Genomic DNA, 21965 nt, shown 5'->3' on the forward strand with positions numbered 1-21965 from the left:
CTTGCCTTAAATCTCAACCTACTTAATAATAACAATAGATAATCTGTGTTATATTTTAATTTTTTAATGATTAATCTAAAATTTTATTATAAGTCTCTAAATTATAATATACGTATATACACGTACACATATGCACATAAATATGTATGATTAATATTTTTAATATAAATTTATTCTATCAAAACATTTATCATATTAATTTTTTTTACATATAATATATTAATATTCATAGTTTAAATTTGTGCTCTCTAATTTGATATTTATTAATATTAAAACTAATATTTGATTAGAAAAAATCATATTCTATGAATACATATTAATATTTAGTTATCAGTTTTTAAATACTATACATATGAATTATATCCATTAAAATTTTTTTTTAATTCATAAGAAAGATTAGAAATAAATGATGAGATTGAATTTAAATCTTTTTATTTTAACTTCTTTCTTTTCTCCTAATCATTAAAACTAATTTCATCGGTAAAAAAAAACCAATATTTATTTATTATTAAGATGTTATTGAACAATTTTTTAAATATGAATCCACATGTCATATTGTAATTAATATTTTTAACAATGATTTAAGTTAATTAAGGAAAGTAAATTGCAATTAAGAAAAAAGTTGAAAAAAATAGAAAAAGGAAGCGGCAGAGAGAAGTGGGTATATCCGTATCTGTCCGAACCGAACAGGAGGCAGCAATAACATTAGCAATTAACCCAAAAACATAAGAGAAAGAGAAGAGAAGTGTAACCTTTCCATACCTTACATCATAATTTGCTGCCAAGCTTAGATATCATCGACCCATTCATTTCATTTCTTAGTTCAAAGTCACATTTACATTCACACATACCTAACTCCATCTCTCACCAATCACCATGGCTGCTGCTGTTCCTACTTCTTTTATTTTAACCAAATCTGGTAATTCCTCACTGATTCACTCTTTGTCTTTTCAAGATTCATTCTTTGCCTTAGTCTCTGTTCCTCTTTTTGTATGCTTCAATTAATTCTAAGATTTATATATTTTAACGGCTTGATTTCAAAATTGGAGCATAACCATTTAAGGGGCATTCCCCTTTGACATAAATTTTGTTTTGTGACTTTACGATCTCAGTAGAATTAGAAGTACACATATGAAAGAACTTTTTTTTTTTTTTTTTTTTTTTTAAGTTGGATTTTTTCCTTTATTGCTTAACTGTTGATTGGGTTATCATCTTCTTGGATTGCTCAACTCTGTACTGTCTATCAAAAATACTTTTTTTTTAATGAGATTTTTCTGTCTTGATCCTCATTAATTTAATTGGAGGTTTTCTTAGAGTCATGTTCTGTGACAATTGAATTTCAACTTGCCACAAAGATATACTAGTGGTGGTTGTTAAAATCATCTATTCAGTTGTTGCTGTAAATCATTCTTTACCTAATGTCAAGTCTTCTTACTGCTTTGTTGTTTCTTGTCTCTTGGGGACTGGTGTATACTTGTTTGATGCAATGTTGACAAATATTAGTATTACTGTAGAATATTAGTTTCGCTTTGTCCACTTTTACTCCATTTATTATTCTTTTACCTAAGAGAACATATATAGCTTATTAGTTTTTCTATTGTGGCAAGAACTTATGCCAGTGCTAGACTCTCACCTATGTGTATGTTTTTCCTAACCGGGTATCTTATATTCCAACTCATTTATTTTTGCAAAAACTTTTGCTAGCATCATCCATAAACAAGGTGGACCACTCTCTGGTCAAGATCAAACCATACAACTTGTCTCTAAATCTAAATCGTCAAGGGAGAATGCAATCATCAATAGCCAGAAGGCCTCTAACAATTCAAGCTACGTATAGGTATTCTTTGTTGTTGTGATTTTGTTATGAAATCTTTATGTAGTATATCTGCAGAAGTACAGATGCAAGCTGATAATGTATAAATAGCTGTCAGCAAGGGTCTTAAATGTTAGTGGTTTATTTATACAAACATGGAGGTTTCTGTGTTTCATTGTTGTGCCACAACTTTCTCCTATACACATTATTATTTATTAGGTTTGAGCTCTGAAGTTTTTGTCTTAGTTATTTAGTGGGAACACATTGAGAGGGATAAATACATGGTGAAATACCTTTTTGGGAAGTTTTTTATGTCAGTTACATTTGAACTTAATTAACATGAAAAAAAACATGATTGAGAAAGGAGACCTCACTAAAGGTTATTTGCTAGGTTTTTTGGCAGAGATTAGTCATCAGGAATTCAGATACTTCACATATATATGGTTATCCAAAAAAGAAATGCATATTTGATTCAAGGGTATTATTTTAAATATGAATTTAAGTTAAATTCACCAACAGTGTAAATGATTGTCATTCAATTATAAATGATCATGCATGATAAATTTGTTAAAATTTTATAACTACTGTAAAAGTCATACTTAACAAGATTTCTGACTAGTTAAAGGTGTAAATTTTCTACAATAACAATGCATGAAAATTAAACTCTTTAAATATTTGTACTCATTTTAGAAGCCTTCAAGCCACTGTCACAAATAATAATCACAACTAACAGATGGAGAAACAGAACACAATAAATATTCTTGAATTTAAAAAGACATTTTGATCACAGAAGTTGTTAGATGAATAGTTGTTATTAATTTAACCTACTGCTTGTTCTGCAACTACAGTGATGGTGGAAGGCCTGGCAGTGCTAGTGTCTTTGTTGGTGGGTTTCTCTTGGGAGGATTAATAGTTGGCACTCTTGGTTGCGTGTATGCACCTCAGGTAGTATTTTGTTACTGTAGTATATTTTTTCAAGTGCTTGATGTTGGTTAATGGGATACATTCAAATGTTTGTCTTGCTTTTCAACTCTTCAATTATATGACTACACACTGAAATTAAATTGGTTAACCCCTCTTATTTATACCTTCAACAGAAAACAATGTATGTAGCATAATTATAAGTAGTTGGCATTCATTACATATCATTAAAATTTTTAAGATAATGGGATATGCATTATAATTTTTCTTGTAAAATTTATATGGTGCAGACCAGACCTTGAATATTATTTGCTATTTTACTCTTGCACAGATCAGCAAGGCCCTAGCTGGAACTGACAGGAAGGAGTTAATGAGAAAATTGCCAAAGTTTATATACGATGAAGAAAAGGCTTTAGAGGTGAGAAGTTGCTTGCTCTTGATACAATCCTTCATGTTTGTCTTATAAGGGACACTTGCGATCTTGCTGTCTTCTTTTGCTTGGATGCGGTAACTGATGTGTGATTAATTTTAAAATTCATACGAATTTTATTTTAGACTTATATTCCAAATTTATATAATGATTGTTGTGCTGTTGGAGAAGTCTGCCTTGAATTATGTCCTAATATTATGTGATGAATTGCTCCTTGGTCTGGGGAGTCCCTTATGTTACACTTGGTACTTGCTACAACATGTTGGTTTAATTGAGAGTATTCCTCTAATGCCTAGCAAAACTTGGTTGCTTGATTTGCAGAAAACCCGGAAAGTCCTGGCTCTAAAGATTGAGCAACTGAATGCTGCCATAGATGATGTTTCTTCTCAGCTGAGGTCAGAGGAGGCCTCCAATGGAGTAGCTGTGAACTCTGATGAAATTGAAGCTGCCACATGATAATGTTGCTGTGATTTTATGTCATGGTACGGGATCGGCCATTATTCTGTTCACTAAAAATGTTGTTGGTACAAAATGTATTTGAATTTCTTGTAATATCTTTTCATTTCTTCTTAACAATAAACAAAGTGCTGTTTATGTCCGCCGATACTGTGGATAAATAGTCATTCTGTTTTTATGGTTGATTTCTTGTATTCTATCAGCAACTTCTTTTTATACAGAAAATCTTCCATGATACTGGAATTTCTAGTTAACCTTTTGTGATTTGTATCACTTAATAATCAAGGATTGGTGATTGCTCTAGATAGTGAACATTCACTTTGGATTCTCCATACAAGGATGTTGTCACTTTTGAGGCGAACAAGAAAATGGCCTACTGTGGATCTATATTTTATGGTGTTAGTCGTCCTTTGTTAGTAACTTAATCTGCTGTATTTCACTCTTGGGAGGTTATTTGAGTCAACAGCAAACAAAAGGGTTACAATTAGATGAAAAAGGTATAATTGTAGTGTGTTTGGGTACCTATCAATTACATAGTCGTATAATTCAAATTTTAGTTATGCCAAATAAGTTGGTAATCGGCTCATGTACGATAAGGAGATATGTTTTTATTTTATTTTATTTTATGAAACAGGTATGTTTTAGGAAATAAAACATAGTTATGGTGATTAATTGAAAAGATGGTGGTTAGAGTTTTGATATTTATAAAAGTGACTCAAATTTCTAAAAATAATGATTTTTTTATCCACAAAAAAAATTTACCTAGACACAATGAGAATCAAACTTATATCTCTTTACTTTTATTTTCATTGAATAATGTAATAATTTAATATATTATTATATAATAAATTATTACATTATTTAATAGATTTGAAATTTAAAATATTTTTATAATGTGTTAAAATTAAACTCGTATTTAAAAAGGAAGAAAAAAAGAATAGTGCTTGAAGAGTTTTATCGCAATTTTATATTTATATACTAATTAGCATGAGTAAGTCATCGAGTGTGTGGATCAATTGATACTTATTTTAGTTTAATTACTAATTTCAAGTTTAAATTTTTTATATGTAACTATATTAAATAGTTATATATAAAAAATTATTGTCTATAATAATTTTAATCGAATGAAATGAGATTTTCTCTCATGTTATAAGTCTTATAAAATTTCCTCAATTGTTAGTGAGTGAAGGACAGTTCACTCACCCAATTGTTAATAGAAACAATTCCGATTCAAATAACCATTCATATGTTGTCCATTATAAATTACATGATAAAATGCATGAAATTCCATGTTAACAAAGAGGATTCAAATCTTGGTTATAATATTTTATATTTTAAAAATATTAAATTATTAATTTCTTATACTATATTATTTTTATGTCACTTTCCTCAAACTTTGGAATTTCAAAAATAAATACTTGTAATTTTTTTATCATTTTCTTTTCAGATATATTTTAGTTGTTTATATTATAAAAATATTTTTTACAGTTATATTTTTACATTCTAATTTTCTCTCCTTAGTTTTAATTAATTTCAATTTATTTAAATTTTTAAAAATTCTAATTTTTAATTAAATTATATACTATATATTAAAAGCTAATTAAACTTAAAAACTCCCGTATAAAATATGAGATATTTACTATATAGTTTATACAGAGAAACACATGGATGAAAATTGAAAAGTAGGCATTGTGGTATTGACATTTTCTTTTTCCCTCGTCTCTTGAGGCGAAAAAATAAAACATTTGTAATATTTATTAACAAGGGACATAGTTGGGAAATTAATAAGCGGCCATAATAATAAATAATAATATGTGGCTCAAAATATGAAGTGGAAATATTGGAAAACATCGAGGTCCAAACATTATCTTATCCTATAGATTTCCTTTCTTACAACTTATTCACCACTCATTCCCGTTACTCCCCAGCAACCATAATTTTCTTTTTTTTCTTTTTTTTTTTGACAATCTGCTCTAGAAAAATCTGAAGAATAAAACAAGAGGAGGAAATGCAACATAGTTGTTGATATATACTACACACATCACAGAGGAAGTTGTTGCAGCCATGGCCACCCATGCAGCTCTAGCTTCTACAAGGATCCCTACGAACACCAGGCTTCCATCCAAGGCCTCTCACTCTTTCCCAACCCAATGTGCCACAAAGGTCTATTTCTTGCATTGTTATAGCATGTCGCAGGCATGCTTATTGGTTCTTTGGTTTTGGTTTCATCAACTTATAACATGTCGTGTCTTATTTCACTTTCTTCCTGCAGAGACTTGAGGTGACAGAATTCTCTGGACTAAGATCCACTTCATGTGTCACCTATGCTAACAATGCCAGAGAATCTTCCTTTTTTGATGTCGTAGCTTCCCAACTCACTCCCAAGGTTAGTTTCTTATAGTCTATAGCTATGACTTATGATTTATCCATTACCATCTTTTTTAATGATCATGAGAGTTTCCTTGCTTTTATGAGTTATAAGTATATATATATGACAAAAAAAACTTAGATACAGGATTATGGGTATTGTTCTTCAATCAAAATTGAAGTTTTATTTTAGTAAAATACATTGACATTTAATAGAATTATTTATTAGACATATTACTAAAATGAAATTCGAATTTTAAAACTGAACAGCACTAACAACAGCCAAAGTATATTGTGTAAGTTTTATCCTATATACCCTCCCTCTAGGAAATGTTAGATTCACAACATGTATGCTAAAGAAAAAATTGAAAAATGCATAGCTGAATTGTTTCTTTCAAAATTATATAGTGAGCTATGAAGGGAATATCATAACAAATTACAAATAGTTGTCATCTTTGATAACTGGAGCTAAATAAGTTCAATGTGTAATGTAAGCCTTTCTTTTTTTAATTTGCAAATTGAAACTAGACCAATGGATCAACTCCTGTGAGGGGAGAGACAGTGGCCAAGTTGAAGGTGGCAATCAACGGTTTTGGACGCATTGGTAGAAACTTCCTTCGCTGCTGGCACGGCCGAAAAGACTCACCCCTTGAGGTCATTGTTGTCAACGATAGTGGTGGTGTCAAGAATGTAAGTTTTCAATTGGCTTGGTTGAGTTTGTTTTGTTGGCACAGAATAATTAGTTTCACTGAATGGAATAGTTGTGAGTTGTGACCTTCATTTTGCTTCACATGTCCCAGGCTTCGCACCTGTTGAAATATGATTCTATGCTGGGAACCTTTAAGGCAGATGTGAAAGTACTAGACAATGAAACCATCACCGTTGATGGTAAGCCCATCAAGGTTGTTTCCAACAGGGACCCTCTTAAGCTTCCTTGGGCTGAGCTTGGAATTGACATTGTTATTGAGGTAACTCCCCATTACTTGATTAACTTTAAGAGTGTAACCGTTGGTATGACTTATTACTTATTTATAATAAAATTCAATAATATATCATAAATGATGATTTGTGATTAGATGACACTATAAAATTACTTTAAGAATGTAAAACTACATTACATGATCAGTGCATCATGTGTTTTCTCTTATTTTAAACATCATTTTGATGGAGTGAAAATCTCTCAGATTGCTTATTTGTCGCAAAGATTCTAAAAAGAATGAATGATTTTTGTTCAGGGTACAGGAGTGTTTGTGGATGGACCTGGTGCTGGCAAACACATCCAAGCAGGTGCCAAGAAAGTTATTATCACTGCTCCTGCAAAGGGTGCTGATATTCCAACTTATGTTGTCGGAGTAAATGAACAGGACTACACTCATGAGATCTCCAACATTATAAGGTCCGTGACAACAAAGGCTGTGCTATGCTGTGTGTGTCAATGAAACATTTTCTGCCAATCCTTGATTATTCATGTTCCGATCCTTATAAAAGGTTGCATTTGTTCTTTCTTTTGTTTCTTCAATGTGCAGCAACGCTTCCTGCACTACAAACTGTCTTGCTCCCTTTGTGAAGATCCTGGATGAAGAGTTTGGTAAGCAAAAACTCATCACACTGGCAGTTATTATTTGAAAGCGATATTCCAGGCTCAAAGTCACTTCCCTTTGGTCTATGTTTCCAGGAATTGTGAAGGGAACCATGACAACCACACATTCCTACACAGGAGACCAGGTACAAGATCCATCAACCACTAGTTTGTTGGAATCCAACATTAATTACTTTTCAAGTGTTCTAGTTTTATACAATTGATCAAATATCTGTAATAAATAGCAAAACATTTTTACCAAGTCATGTTCCAACTGAAAATGGATATAACAAGTTATCAGTATAGCTAAGCTAGAATTGTGGATGTGATTGTGTAGAGGCTTTTGGATGCTTCACACCGTGACTTGAGACGAGCCAGGGCTGCAGCACTGAACATTGTCCCAACCAGCACTGGAGCAGCCAAGGCCGTGTCTCTGGTGCTGCCAAAGCTGAAGGGAAAGCTGAATGGCATTGCTCTCCGTGTGCCTACACCCAATGTTTCAGTCGTTGACCTTGTGGTCAATGTTGAGAAGAAGGGTCTCACTGCTGAAGATGTGAATGGAGCATTCAGAAAGGCTTCAGAGGGGCCACTGAAAGGTGTATTGGACGTGTGTGATGTTCCACTTGTGTCTGTTGACTTCCGCTGCTCTGATGTTTCTTCTACTATTGACTCATCCTTGACCATGGTCATGGGAGATGATATGGTTAAGGTTGTTGCTTGGTATGACAATGAGTGGGGATACAGGTTGGTCTCTTATTTCACTCTCCTTTAGGTGGGTTTCTAGTGCTGTTATCTGATCAGAGTTAGAGTTTCTCATTAGTAATATGCATAACAAAAAAATTCTAATCCAAGAACAACACCAATTTTATCCTAAATTAAACTCTCTGGTCACTAACTTGTTTTTTAAAAACATTTTGAGGAGATACAATTAGATTACAACATTCATGATCATGCCTTTTTTATTAGTTGTTATTGCATATACATGTCATTGTTGGATTGATTAAAGTTACTTGTTGTGATGGATCACGTTATTAATTGATGGTTACAATATTTGTGATTGTAGCCAAAGAGTGGTGGATTTGGCACATCTAGTAGCAAGCAAGTGGCCAGGGGCACCTAAAGCAGGGAGTGGAGACCCATTGGAGGATTTCTGCCAGACAAACCCTGCTGATGAGGAATGCAAAGTTTATGAATAGAGGAGGAGATGAGAGGCCTTTTCTTAATTCATTACCATTACATTTTTACTCTTTGCCTTGTATGATGTGAAAATAGAAGGAATTGTTCAGACAGACAGTGTCTGAGGGAAGATTTTTACACTTTAAATTTTATCTGCAGCCAATAATAAGTTTTGGCGTGACTGAAATTCATGAACATCACCCCCATATATTGATTCATATTGCATTTCTAAATTCTGGTAACTGATTTACAATTCTTTGAATCGTTTTTAGATAAACAAAACAAATCAATTACTCCTCCACCAATAATCCGTGTGATGTACATGAATAATTTTACTGGGAATAGAATTTGGTGAGCCAGGCCCATCTAGTAGAAGCAATATGGCCCAGTTCCTCGTTTAGCCTCTGGACATGGACACTTGCATTATAATTTTATCTAGTTACTTGTATTTAATATAAATCTATTTAATAATATGTTTATGCATATTATTGTGATAAATTTTCAACTTTGATTAATGAGCCATATTCATTGCACTTAAGAAGTTTTATATAAGTTTTGTCTTTTTGGATAACATCATTCATCACATCTATCAGACTATCACCTTCTCTCTTTCTATTTTTTCTCTCTCCTATTTTCACCTAAATTCACGCCAAAATGAGATGGATGAATATCATGTTCCTCATTAATCATTGTTGCAATATTGGCATTTTCCTTTTTATATTTTCAGGCCACATAGAAGTTAGTGTCATTTACTCTTTAGAGATAAACAACATCTAGTAAATCTAATGTCATTACACATGTTTAATTGTTAATCGTAGATAATTTTAGATAACAGTAATAAAAAAATATTATTGATTTCAGATTATATTTTAGGAACCAGAATCAGATTTTTTATTAACCAAGATTTTTCTAAAAATAACTGTACAATGTTCAATTAAAATTAACAGGAAGGAGTCAAATTAAATGTTAAAATAAATAAATAAATAAACAAGAAAGTTTAAAATAAAGATTGACAAATAAAAATAAAGGACAAAGAACAAAGTAAATTGTAATATATTAATGGCAATTGACAAAGTTAGCAGTGAAGATGGAAGATATGTATTGATATAATTGATTTAGAATTATGTAAATTTGTAAAATTGACTTTGATTTGATTTTCGTATTGAATATTATTTAAAATTTTATATACCAAAATTGATTTTGAATATATAATTGTAAATTTAGACGAATAAAACTCTAAAATTGATTTTGTTTGATGGAGAAATTATTAATAGTTATTTTTAAGTGGATGAAAAATTGATCATTTTGAAATTAATTTTGTTAATAATAAAATTGTAACAAGTATGATTGTGATATTTTAAACATAACAAAATTAATTATCAACATATTAGAAATAGGGATGACAAAAATATCTATAACTGCATATATTTGTAGATAAAATTCGTCACAGATAATAAATTAGTTACTTAAATGGATACTTGCGAATAATGAGTACAAATATTTTTTTTACCAATTTATTAACGAGATAGGAACATGTATGATATTAGTATCCATACTCACAGATATCTACTAAATAAAATTAATTAAATTTTCATATTTTTATCTTATATTTTTTATATTATTTTTAATATTTTTAAAAATTTATTAGTTACAAATTCAAAAATTAATATTAATTATTTATATTTAATATTTTAATATAAATGATATCAAATATAAGCTTAAGGTTATTTATAATATATTTTTATTTTTAAAAAAATTTAGATATTTATAGATATTCACAAATATTTATAAAATACTCACTTAACATATATCTAAACAAATATTATAAAAAAAATTTATTTAATGAAACACATACAAGTACCCTACTTGTCCAAAGACGCCATTGAGATCCCTAATCTTAAGTAAAACAAAAGATGCACTTACACAATAGAAAGACTTGAGTTAAAAAAATTCAAGTTATTTTGATCACAAAACTACTGCTATTTATAGACTCCAACAGTCAAAATTACAGTGCAGTGCCCCTAACAATTAATCAATTTGACTAAAAAAATCAGATTCTGGTTCCTAAAATATGCATAATTCGTACGGGCATGACCAATATGTAATTAATCAGAGTGGAATTGGCATAAAGTCTTTAAATAAGATTAAATAATAATAATTAAACCGAAATACTGCATTGAAGGTAACTAACAGAATTTCTAACAAAATTTAGTCATCATGGTAACTAATGATAATTTGATTAAGAAATCTTAAAGATTATAGCGCCCTCAAGATATTCCTCCAGACAGAAAAAAGATGACTCAGTTGACTAAAGTTTCCTTTTTCCTCGATTTCAGGCTTTTCTTCAATAAAGTAGTTATACTTATATCATGTGAATGTGATTCCCTTGTACTAGATTCTAGGACTAGGAGTAGCTGGATCAATTTGACTCTCAGCATGCACGTTGGAAACGTGGAAAATCACGTTAGCTTCCACCTTAAACGTGGTTTTCCACCTTTCCAACGTGCATACAAACACGCTAAGAATTTGGATGAGTTAAGAAAAATTAAATTATATTAATTTTAATTAAATTTTAATTCAATTTACTTAATCCATAAGTTAAACGTATTTAAATTTAAGCAGTTAGATCGATTCGTTTAATCCATTATTAAAAAGAAATTAAAAAATATAGTTATATTTTGATCAATATTCTTTTACATATTTATATTTAAATCAATGATAATTTTTGGATTAAAAAATCATAACTCTTTATTTTATTTATTAAAAATAGGAATATATAATTTTTTTTTTCTTTTTATAAAAAATTTGATGAGTTAACCCATTTAATTCATCAATCCGTGATAAGTCAAGTCGGGTTGAAATTTTTCTGACTGATCCAGAAAGTAAGCTAGAAGTAATTGCTTCATTTAATGCCTATAATTATCTTTAAATTTTTTTTCTCTTAAATATAATTTTAGTCATCCAAAATTAGAATAACTTTGTTTTACTTTTTCAAATTTAAAATTATTTTTTAATCTTATAATTTTTAAATTTCTTATTTTAGTCTCTCAAGTTACTAATAACACATCTAAAAGTAATAATTTGAGATAATTATCCAATATCAACTAAATTTAATCTTATGTATTCACTAACAGAGACTAGTAAATAAATTTTATACAATAATATTTGATAAATTCTTTAAAAATATATTGATTATAAGGATTAAAATAATATTTTTTAAAAAAATTAAAAGAATTAAAAAGATCAATTATAAATTTGAAAGACTAAAAATAAATTTACCTTAAATTTAATAAACTTAAAATATATTAATTTAAAAAATTAAGAATATATTTAAGTCGATTTTTTTAAAATCTCTAAACATTAGCGCTACTCAGTTGCTTTTTATTTTCAAGTTTTGATAAAATTAATTTATACTTAAGAATAATACCTTAAAGTAAATTCAAAAATCATTAATTTTAGTTGGCTGTATGTAGTATGTTTTTAATAATATATATTACTTGTATATAAGATTTTTTTTCACCTCCCTTACGATTATGAATTGTATTAATTGTATTTTTCTAAAACATTTTTATTTAATTAACAATTCTTTTTAGATAAAATAATAATAGATATTTAAAATTAATTAGATAAAATTCTCTCCTTTTTACGGGAGAAGATGAGTAGATACAAACATTTTTTTCTTACAAACATTAATTAATTAGGTAAAAAATATTAAGTGAAAAAAGAGAGAGTTAATTTTAGAAAAATAGTCTAAATTATTGATAAATTTAATATTTTAACTAAATTATTTTTTACATTATTAATTTTTTTTAAAAAAAGTATAATTTAATTGATAGAGTCTGATAGTTAGGGAGGTAGTGTTATATATATAGAGAAGATTTGACTTGAAGAAGAAGAGTGATCTCAAAGATATTTCTCACATATGGAGAAAACTTTGTAATTAACAATTTTATTATAAAGTTTCAAGTCAAAACACCGATTGTTGATGTAATTTTGTGACTCGATGAATGTTATTCTGCACAGTGGACTTGGAGCAGTGACGTTCTCAATCCTAAATGGCTAAATAGATAGATTAGGAGCGCTAAACTTGATACGTGAAGAGATAGAAAATGTGCAAAACTTCAAATATAAATCTACTTGATTTTTTGTGATAGAAAACAACTAATGAGCTCGTTATAGAAAACAAAAGCAATCTGTGATGGGACGAGGTTCTCCCTCGACATTAATGACATGTATAAAATGTAACATAAGTGTTGTGTCAAATTGTTCTCTGTGTTCATAACATATTCTTTGTAAATATGTTCCAAGATATATCCTATGAGAAGAAAAATTTATAATCACTACAAACATTAGCAATGCTCTGAATTTTGGGATTTTTACAGTGATAGCATTGCTAAAGATCAATAAATAATGAATGACATCAAAGTGTTGATTAGGCCATTATTTGCACCCTCTTTGGCTGCCTTCCCGGTTGATCATCAAGCGAACTTTCGTCTCCGTTCCTCTTTCTTCCTTTACTCCTTGATGGATCTTTCTTCTCGTCAATGAGTGCAAGAAATCTTTGAAAACGACCAGAAATTGTGTTAGCACTAGAAGCAGGTTCTGAAGGAGGAAATTGCCATAACTGGAACATAAGCTGCAAAAAATGCAAGAGAAGAGCAACAAAGCAAGCTATCCCGCAAATGAGAAAGAGACCCCAGAAGCTTTTAAGCTTAAGACGATCTGAATCAATTTCAGCATTGTCTAAACTACAAGAGCTTCGTGTCATCCACTTATCATGAATCCTCTGTAGATCACCGGTTTCAGAGAGTTGTAGAATGGCAGTTGACATATCCACAGCCAGAGGGGAGTCCCGAGGGAATGCCTAGCATGGCAAACAAAATGAGTATTAGGATAATAATTTTGATAACATAAACTCCTTATCATGAGTTTTTCTCATGCATATATATTAGCAATTTTCCATATCCATAAGCAACTTGAGGAGGAAAAGCAGAAAAGAAAATCAAGAAAACATGCGGCTGTTACCATTGATTCAGTTTTTCCATCCAAGATATTTGAAAGACAGTATAATCACAGATGCTTGGAACATATCCTAATATTCATGCTAACATAATTACAACTAAACTAGTCTTGTGAAAAACATCATTGAACAGAATAAATGAGTTAGCCACATGCATATATTACCATATTAAAGTGCACAAGTAACTGAGAAAGAAGATTTATATTCATGAGAAAATAGTTCATGCCTCGAGGATTTTATTCTGGCATCCAATCACAAATTGATACGTATGATAAGTTATTTTGTCATCCAATCACAAATTGACATGTATGATAAACTTGTTGACAGTACATAGAAAATAAACTCTGTTAATTCTTGACCAACCAACTTTTGATTCACCTTTTGAAAGAAATATAACAATCACATTAGCAATGCATTAAAAAATCCTTTTTTGATTCGAGTGTTTATTGATCTAAAGGGTACAGAACTAGAGATACTCACAAAACCCCAGCCACTTCTAGTGAACTCCTGACCTACAATCCTGAATGTGCACTGGGTTGATAAGAAGATTTCAACATAGGGTCGTTCATCAACAATAGCAGCAACACCTCCTTTTTTGGGACCAAGCTGGAGGGCATTAGCATATTCTTCTGGAGATCCAAGGGGAACAAGCCTAGACTTGGATATTCCAATATCTTGAACCAAGTAATGTTCTGCAAATGAACCCACTTGGAACCCTATAGGTTCATCACTAGCTTTTAAGCTATCTATTCCATTGATAGAAGAAGATAACTGTTGCACTGTGAGTATGGATGTTAAACTTGCAGTGTAGCTGGAAGTGAGGATCAAAACCACAAATAACCATATGAGCATCACCAACCGACCTAGAGTACTCATGGTATTCTCTCCTGCAGAAGTAATGAAAAAATTACCCAGTAAACAAGCTTCATTGTGTCCTTCCACTAAATAAAAGTAACTGAAGTATCACTTACTGTGGGAAAAAAACAGAGTTGACAGGCTAAACCTGCAGGCATGATTAAAATAGATGGATCAGATACAATTGACTATTGAGATCACTCAGTTTAAGCATGATGATGAACCATATCCTGCAACTGCTCCACACAATAGTTAATGCCAGTGTAAATTCTAAATGCTTTCTGCATCCTATTATAAGCACAGTGGCATGAAAACCCAGTATACATGATGCTAACAAACAGACAGGTGCTGCCAACTTTTTTTTTCCATGGACCACAGCCGCAACTACCTTTTGGTTATAGTTTTCATTGATAGCGTCATATGTAAAAGGTATGCCACTATTAAGCTAGGTACAGCAGTAATATAATCAAGTAAAAAACTGACCATAACATGGTTATAATTTGCTGTCTAGGTGGACCCCTGAACTCATCATTTATCCTGTGCTCAAGAATCCATACAACTAGCCCAATGAAAAAGAAGAAACAAACAGTCACAATCCACATAAGAGGAGTAAAAGGCCGCAGGAAAGACCAACCGCCAGAATTGATTTTCTTGAAAGGGGCCACTACAACAAGTCCAGATGCAGCATATGGTTGTGTAAAATCTACAATCCTTGTCCGGTTTGTGACAATAGCAATGTCACCAATGGCACCATCAAAGAACTGTACCAAGGAAATGAACTATTTAGCCAATTGAACAAAATAACCATGCCGCAACATGTTAGTGTACATAGAAAAATCAGAGTTCACATTTATGAGGCATTATTACTTACACCAGTTGTGATTAAGTTGACAAGTTCTGTGTAACTTGGATTTTGGTGGCCGTCTCCAAATGGGACAAAACGGTATGGAACAGCATAAGGCAACAAGTTCACAGCTGCTGTGAACACATCAACACAGAAACCTTTAAACATCTCGGTTCCCTTCACTGGTGACACAAATTCACGGTAACTGACTCTTATAGGCACACCAATTCTCAATTGTCTACCATTATTTGGGAAAACCCATCCACGGGGTTTAGATAATGTATCTCCAGGCCATATCACACTGTGTAGCTTCTGGTTTGCACTTGACCTATTAGGTGGCTTTGCATACAATATCTCAGGAGATACAATTGACAAACCAGAATAGTTGGACCAGTAACCAACCCTCCTAAGGCCAGTTCCAACCACATTTAGGATATCATAGGCAGGTTGAACAAGAGACCGATCTGGTTGGAATTTCATTCGACCCGATAATCCAACAAAATCACTCTGCAATATGTTCTTCAACAGAAGCGTTCCATTGTCAAAAATGCTCATTGCATTAAGGTTAAGCTCACCTCCCTTATCACCAGTTGTGTAATTGGTACACGAAACAATCCCACCCTGACTGAAAAAGGCATCAATAGCACGAGCAACCAGCCAAACAGAATCATAAGCATAGAGACCATAAGAATGTAACCCCAAAGAGCCACCAGTTAAATTATTCCACCTGGAGAGAAACACCCTTTTTCTATCTGAATCAGGTGTATGCTGGCGCAAAACAAGTACTCCCTGGAGAACATCCATTGTCTCCGAAGGGAGAGAAAAAGAATCCAAAAGAGAAGAGAGCCAATCTGTGACTATCCACACATAGCCATTGTCTGTCATCCCAAGATAACGCGCCACATTGAAAAGCATAAATCCAGAATCAGTTTGTGCATGGAGAACAATGACCCTAGATTGCATTAGTGCCACTTTCACAAGCAAACTTGTAATCTGACCACGGTCAACTTCAGTTCCTGATTGAATCCCTTCCTTGAAGGAGATTTTACAGCGCCTTGCAGCGAGTTCATCATCCAATGCAGCCACACCATTTCGCCCATAATCATCATCCACATATATGGCAATCACCTCTTTCCAACCATAATAATCAATGATTTCAGCAACCGCCTTCATTTGGTACAAATCACTCTGTGTTGTCCTCACAAAGAAAGGAAACTGCAGCGATGAAAGAGTAGGGTCTGTTGCAGCAAATGACAATAAAGGAACCCTTAGCTCATTTGCAACATGGGATATTATGTGGGCAACCACAGAAGATTGTGGGCCTATTATAGCAACCACATCAGTCTCCATGAACCGCAAAGCTGCAATCAATACAAGATATTTATCACCGACTCCGAGTAACAAATTAAAGGACAAGACTTTTTAAATGGAAGAATAGAATAGATTATTATTACCTTGAACCATGCCTATGAAACCACTGGAATTGGAACTTTGCATAGTGAGAACGAGTTTAGTTCCATTAAGAATGTTGCTGTTGGCGTTCACATCCTTGACCGCTTCCACCAATGCAATTTTTGCCACTTTCCCAACAACGGAATCGATGTTGAAGATTGCTCCAATGTTCACAACAGCGGGTCTTGAAGATGACACGTTTGCAGCAGCCACAAACAGAGAGACTGATACCACCCAACAAAGAACCCAAAAGAAATTCATCTCAACCAAGAACGAATTTTGAAGCATCCACTGCAACACACAAGTGGTGAGTTCGTCATTAAGCAAAAAGAAGGAACTTTTGATAAGTTGGGAGGGATTTGAAAGCGAAATATTAGGAAAAACTAAAAGAGATACAATGGTATGCTGTAGTGGTGCTAGATTTAGAAATTGGATACGAGGTAAAAAAACATGGGAGATTAGTGTCTGATATGTGGGAGACTAAAAAATTGGTAGTAAAAAGGAGTGGGTTTGGTGTGGGAGTGGGACTCACATCACCTGCAAATTGTGAATAAATTAATAAAGCATTTAACAGACCAAACCAATCCACACAGCCTAAGCTTCTTCCACCTTTCACATGTTGAATATTTATATTGATATAAACGTTGGAACACACATGTTAACGTCTTTTAACTTGAAACTTCCTCCACAAAACTTCAATCTCAATCCCGCCAAAAAAGTGAGGAATGAAATGAACTCAACAATCCAGATTATTATATGACTCCTTCACTTGTTGTCTCATTTTAGGAGAAACTGTTATGTCTACTGAAACCTATAATACTTATATCCTCCTTCCTACTGCGCTAATTTCGTTAAAAGAGATACGATTGTTGATTAAAGATGATTGATGCACGCCAGTTCACTACTGAAACATTTGATGGTTATAATTTTATTATTTTTATAAGATTATTTCAACATATAACTCTTTTTCAATCGGTTAGCAATGCTTGATTTTGTTTTTATCATCTTCCAAAAATTTCTTACTCATTGAAATATATATATATTTTATAAATTATTGTTTCTCTCAACAACATTAATAAGAAGAAATTTTTTATTAATTGGTTCAAGCTTTGGATGGTGAAAAAAGAAAATCTTTCTTATAAATTAATCTGAAATTTATCACAGTCTTACAAAATTGACTTATATATACTATTATAATCTTATCTTTAATCAATGTAGAATTTCTAACATATTTTTTATTAAAAAAAAATTAGATATGTTTAATCAATATAGAATTTCCAACATATTTTTCATACCAAAAATTAGACTTGAATGTGAAATTGACAAACTTAAAATCTAAATCAATTTCACAAAATTGATTGGTAAAATAAAAATTATTTTTCACTTCCATAAACTATTATGATTTTATATGTGTCGATATAATCTAAGTGACTTATTGACATAATAAAGTATCAATAATATACTTTTGATAAGACGTAGATTGTCCCGAGTTCAAGACGTGGGGCGTTTCTTAATTTCATGAAAAGCGAACATAAAAGGTCGACTTAATTGATGTAACAAAGATTTGTACAAACTTTATACGATAATGAAGAATATATTTAAAAAAGTGTTAATGTTAATATTTGAATGTTGAAGAATTGAAAGTCGAAGTTTCTGTTTTTTATTTATTATTTATTCAATATTCTTTCCTTGAGCGCGAATAAGAAGTTTTCCTCTTTTTCCCACGAAACACACCAAGAATAATCTAAACTGACTTGTAAGATTTCCCCTCACAGGACCAAATAAGTGTCTCATTTTGCTTTCATTAGTTATTACCTGAATTACAATTTGAAATTTTCAAATACAAAATTGAAACACTACAAGTTTACTAACATTTACGAAAACAATGTACAATGATATTCTAAATTCTTTGCGTAATGTATATCTTAACAATTTTATGGTCAAAATTGCAATATAAATTCTCTTATAATTATTTTTTAAAAATAAATATGTATTGTTATTTATTTAAATGTATTCTTATTTTAAGTGATAAATAAATTTATTCATGTAATTAATGTTTTAGAAAAAAAAAATAGCAAATTAAATGTTAATGATACACTTTTAACTATTTGGCTTAAATATATTTTTAATTCATTAAATTTAGGGTAAATTTATGTTTATCCTTTAAAATTAAATTGTTTCTTTTAGTCTTATAACTCTTAAAAATTTTATTTTAGTCCTTCTAATAGTTTTATTAACAAAGACAATAATATATAGATTTCATGTAATAATATTTAATAAATTTTTAAACAAAATTTAAGTATAAAAATTAAAATAAATGTTTTAAAATTATAAAGACTAAAAATATCAATTTTAAATTTGAGAGAGTAAAAATATATTTAAGAATAACTATTTTTATTTTTAACATATGATACATTTTTAATTATGGGTGTTCGTGAGACGCCGGATGGAGACAATTTGATTTATATTTCTACCAAACAATATTTGGGAGAGATAGGAAGAATCTAACCTGTTGGCACAACGTATATACTCTTCAATTTGATAGTAGCTGTGTGTTGTTAGTATTATATTGAGAATTAAACTGATAATTTCATGCAAGCTAGAGTGTCTAATCAAATTATCAGTTTAATTAGTGACTAATCAAACAAAAATTTCGTAGTTGCAGTGGCACTGTGGCAGTGTCTATGCCTTTCGATATATAATTTCTTTGTAAAACAGTAAATATAGATTCATCACACTTTCACGTTTTCATTTCATTTTTTTTTATCTTTTTCTTTTCATTTTCATCACATGATTGATTAAATCTATTATTTTCTCTCTAGTTTATCTTTCTAGATTCTTTGTTAAACAAATTTATAAGATTCAATTCTTAAAAAAATTATATTTTTTTCCTCATAGTCAAATTAGACCTTATAATTTCAAACACTTAAAATACTCATCATGTAATTATTGTTAAAAACACAATAATCAAAAAATACCTACAATGTTACAATTAAATATGTTAAAACAATTTTGTTCATGTTGATTCACGTATTTAATGGTAACAATTCAATAATTTAAATTTGTTGTAAAAAAGTTTTAAATCCTTCTAAATTTGTTGTAAAAAAGTTTTAAATTATTTATCTTAGTAGTGTTAAATAAACGTAAATCAAATATAATTTTTCTAGTCTAAAAGCTTTTCTATCTAAAAATAATACACGATTCCCTTTCCTTGAGTTTTTTTTTCTTTTATAAAAAAAACTATTATTGCCATAAACAAATTTATGAGAAAAATGGTAGCATCAAATTTTTTTATTTATTTATGTAGAATGAAATCAACAATGTTAGAATCTGAAATCTTATGCGCACTCTCAATTCGCTCATTAAGCTGATCTTGAACATTTTATTATAAATTAAAATTTATTCAAAATTATAATTTTTATGAAAGTATTCGTTTCATATTTAATCTTTTGATTTTATAATTTTTAATAAATTTTAATCAATATTAAAGTGTGTATTACTAGTACTTTTTAATTTTTTTTTTTTTGATTACCTAAGTAAAAAAGTCATTACTCCTCAATTTATAATATCAGCATAAAGATGTTTTGAGTATATAAAACACTCAACTATAGATGTTAAATCAAATTTCTTTTTGACAAAAATTAGTTTTTGATAAAATTTGTAGATCATTCATATCTATAATATAAAAAAATATTATGATTTACATTTATATATTTTATTTATACTAACAATTAAACGGTAATCAATATATTTTAAATTTATTAATTGAGTGTGTCGTCTAATATGTAGATTCAACAATAAATTCACGTTTATAATATAAAAGTTATAACTGAAAATTTTAAATTTAACGTAGAAAATCATGTCCATAATAAATTATCTGTGACTAATATTTTTCAACACCCATTTTTTTCAAATTCCTAATCAATAATCGCTTCTCAACTTATCATGTCACCTATAGCAAATAGATTTAGGATTAGCATCCTTACTCTAGTTGTTTAAAAATAATATAACGAGAGATCGAGTTCAAATTTTGGTTAAAAAAAAAAAAAGATTTTAGGTGCCTGAGTATTATTTTTCTTGTCAATTTGTGCATAAATTAAAAAAAGGAGTTTGCGTTCAGTTGAAAGTTGAAACATGTGTAGCTTTATAGCATGATGTGGGGGAAATAAAAGATATGTTGAATGGAATAAAGATAAAGATTAGATTTGTGTTGAGGCAAAAGCAAAGACACCGTCCTTTCAATTGCAGAATGAATGTGGACAAGATGCGCCTATAGTTTTTTCTTTTTTAATCATATTATTCTACCAAATACTACTTTTAAAATAATTAATTTTTGTAAGATAATTTATTCTATATCCAGTAAAGTAAGATACAGGAAAATTAAAAAAAATGCGAGATAAATAATTGATGCAATAAAAATAAATTAAAAAAAATTGTTTTATGTAAATACTACAATACTTTCATAAAAAGAAAAGAATAAAGTGGGAATTGGCCTAATAATAATATAAAATAAAAATGCATGTGGACGCAAAATTGCAGGCTTTTGAACTGATCTTGGTTGTTTATATACAGTATTTGCACTAAATTCTTTTTTTCTTTTATATTTTAATTTTTATTTGTCTTTATCTTATTTGGAATGAAAAAGTCTCTTAAATTAATAATTATAAAGTTTGTCCCAAAACATAAAGAGTCAATTTAGTATTCTAAGACTCGCAACATAAAATTCTTATTTCTTTTTCACTTTCCTTTTTTCCTTTATTTTTATTTTCTTTCAAGTCTATAAATCTTGATTCTGATTTCCTTCTTCTAAGGTTGAGGCGGTGAGCACCAAGGTGGTCCATCAACCCTTCTCCATCTCTTGCAAACTCAAAGACATGTGGAGCTAGCTGAGAGTCGAATCTTCTTCTTCATCTTCCTTTTCTCTTTCCCGGAGCTCAGGATTCTTCTTCTTTGAGGTAAGGGAAGTTAGTTTTCGTGCGGATTGATTGTGAATGAGTTTAGGAACTCAAATGCTGCTTGATTTCATAAGATTGATGGTTGGATTGGAGAGTT

At 30.4% G+C, this 21965-nt stretch overlaps 3 protein-coding genes across 5 annotated transcripts; 2 read left to right on the forward strand and 1 right to left on the reverse strand.

The window, feature by feature from the left end:
• Positions 1-687: 687 nt before the first annotated feature.
• LOC109801779 (inner membrane localized protein) lies at positions 688-3923 on the forward strand. Its single transcript, XM_020362905.3, has 5 exons — positions 688-919; positions 1705-1837; positions 2662-2758; positions 3066-3152; positions 3486-3923. Exons 1-5 carry the CDS (start codon positions 877-879, stop codon positions 3618-3620), a joined length of 495 nt encoding a protein of 164 aa, XP_020218494.1. The 5' UTR covers positions 688-876; the 3' UTR covers positions 3621-3923.
• Positions 3924-5564: 1641 nt separating this feature from the next.
• GAPB (glyceraldehyde-3-phosphate dehydrogenase B subunit) lies at positions 5565-8975 on the forward strand. 2 transcript variants are annotated; one of them, XM_083073903.1, is made up of 9 exons: positions 5565-5783; positions 5893-6006; positions 6516-6677; positions 6788-6955; positions 7223-7383; positions 7514-7575; positions 7663-7712; positions 7904-8338; positions 8630-8797. In XM_083073903.1, exons 1-8 carry the CDS (start codon positions 5685-5687, stop codon positions 8336-8338), a joined length of 1251 nt encoding a protein of 416 aa, XP_082930029.1. In that variant the 5' UTR covers positions 5565-5684; the 3' UTR covers positions 8630-8797. The 2 variants fall into 2 exon arrangements, with proteins under 2 accessions (XP_082930029.1, XP_020219271.1); XM_020363682.3 differs by having other exon boundaries at positions 5569-5783; positions 7904-8310; positions 8630-8975.
• Positions 8976-12936: 3961 nt separating this feature from the next.
• Positions 12937-17706, reverse strand: GLR3.3 (glutamate receptor 3.3). Of its 2 annotated transcripts, none has more exons than XM_020362820.3 (7): positions 17451-17706; positions 16916-17204; positions 15489-16822; positions 15101-15378; positions 14734-14765; positions 14243-14649; positions 12937-13606 (listed from the first exon to the last, which is right to left on the reverse strand). In XM_020362820.3, exons 2-7 carry the CDS (start codon positions 17199-17201, stop codon positions 13175-13177), a joined length of 2769 nt encoding a protein of 922 aa, XP_020218409.1. In that variant the 5' UTR covers positions 17202-17204; positions 17451-17706; the 3' UTR covers positions 12937-13174. The 2 variants fall into 2 exon arrangements, with proteins under 2 accessions (XP_020218409.1, XP_020218408.1); XM_020362819.3 differs by having other exon boundaries at positions 17446-17706.
• Between the last annotated feature and the right edge of the window lie 4259 nt (positions 17707-21965).

The sequence above is a fragment of the Cajanus cajan genome, chromosome 4 (assembly GCF_000230855.2).
Source record: "Cajanus cajan strain Asha chromosome 4, NIPB_CcT2T_4, whole genome shotgun sequence".
Classification (NCBI taxonomy): Eukaryota; Viridiplantae; Streptophyta; class Magnoliopsida; order Fabales; family Fabaceae; genus Cajanus; species Cajanus cajan.

Coding starts and splice junctions, on each gene's coding strand:
- LOC109801779 (XM_020362905.3), top strand. CDS start 877: ATGGCTGCTGCTGTTCCTACTTCTTTTATTTTAACCAAATCTG. Junction 1,838..2,661: donor ACAATTCAAGCTACGTATAG/GTATTCTTTGTT, acceptor CTGCAACTACAG/TGATGGTGGAAGGCCTGGCA. Junction 2,759..3,065: donor GTTGCGTGTATGCACCTCAG/GTAGTATTTTGT, acceptor ACTCTTGCACAG/ATCAGCAAGGCCCTAGCTGG.
- GAPB (XM_020363682.3), top strand. CDS start 5,685: ATGGCCACCCATGCAGCTCTAGCTTCTACAAGGATCCCTACGAACACC. Junction 6,678..6,787: donor ATAGTGGTGGTGTCAAGAAT/GTAAGTTTTCAA, acceptor CACATGTCCCAG/GCTTCGCACCTGTTGAAATA. Junction 6,956..7,222: donor GAATTGACATTGTTATTGAG/GTAACTCCCCAT, acceptor ATTTTTGTTCAG/GGTACAGGAGTGTTTGTGGA.
- GLR3.3 (XM_020362820.3), bottom strand. CDS start 17,201: ATGCTTCAAAATTCGTTCTTGGTTGAGATGAATTTCTTTTGGGTTCTT. Junction 14,650..14,733: donor AACTCTGTTTTTTTCCCACA/GTAAGTGATACT, acceptor TTACTTCTGCAG/GAGAGAATACCATGAGTACT. Junction 13,607..14,242: donor CTAGAAGTGGCTGGGGTTTT/GTGAGTATCTCT, acceptor TTGCCATGCTAG/GCATTCCCTCGGGACTCCCC.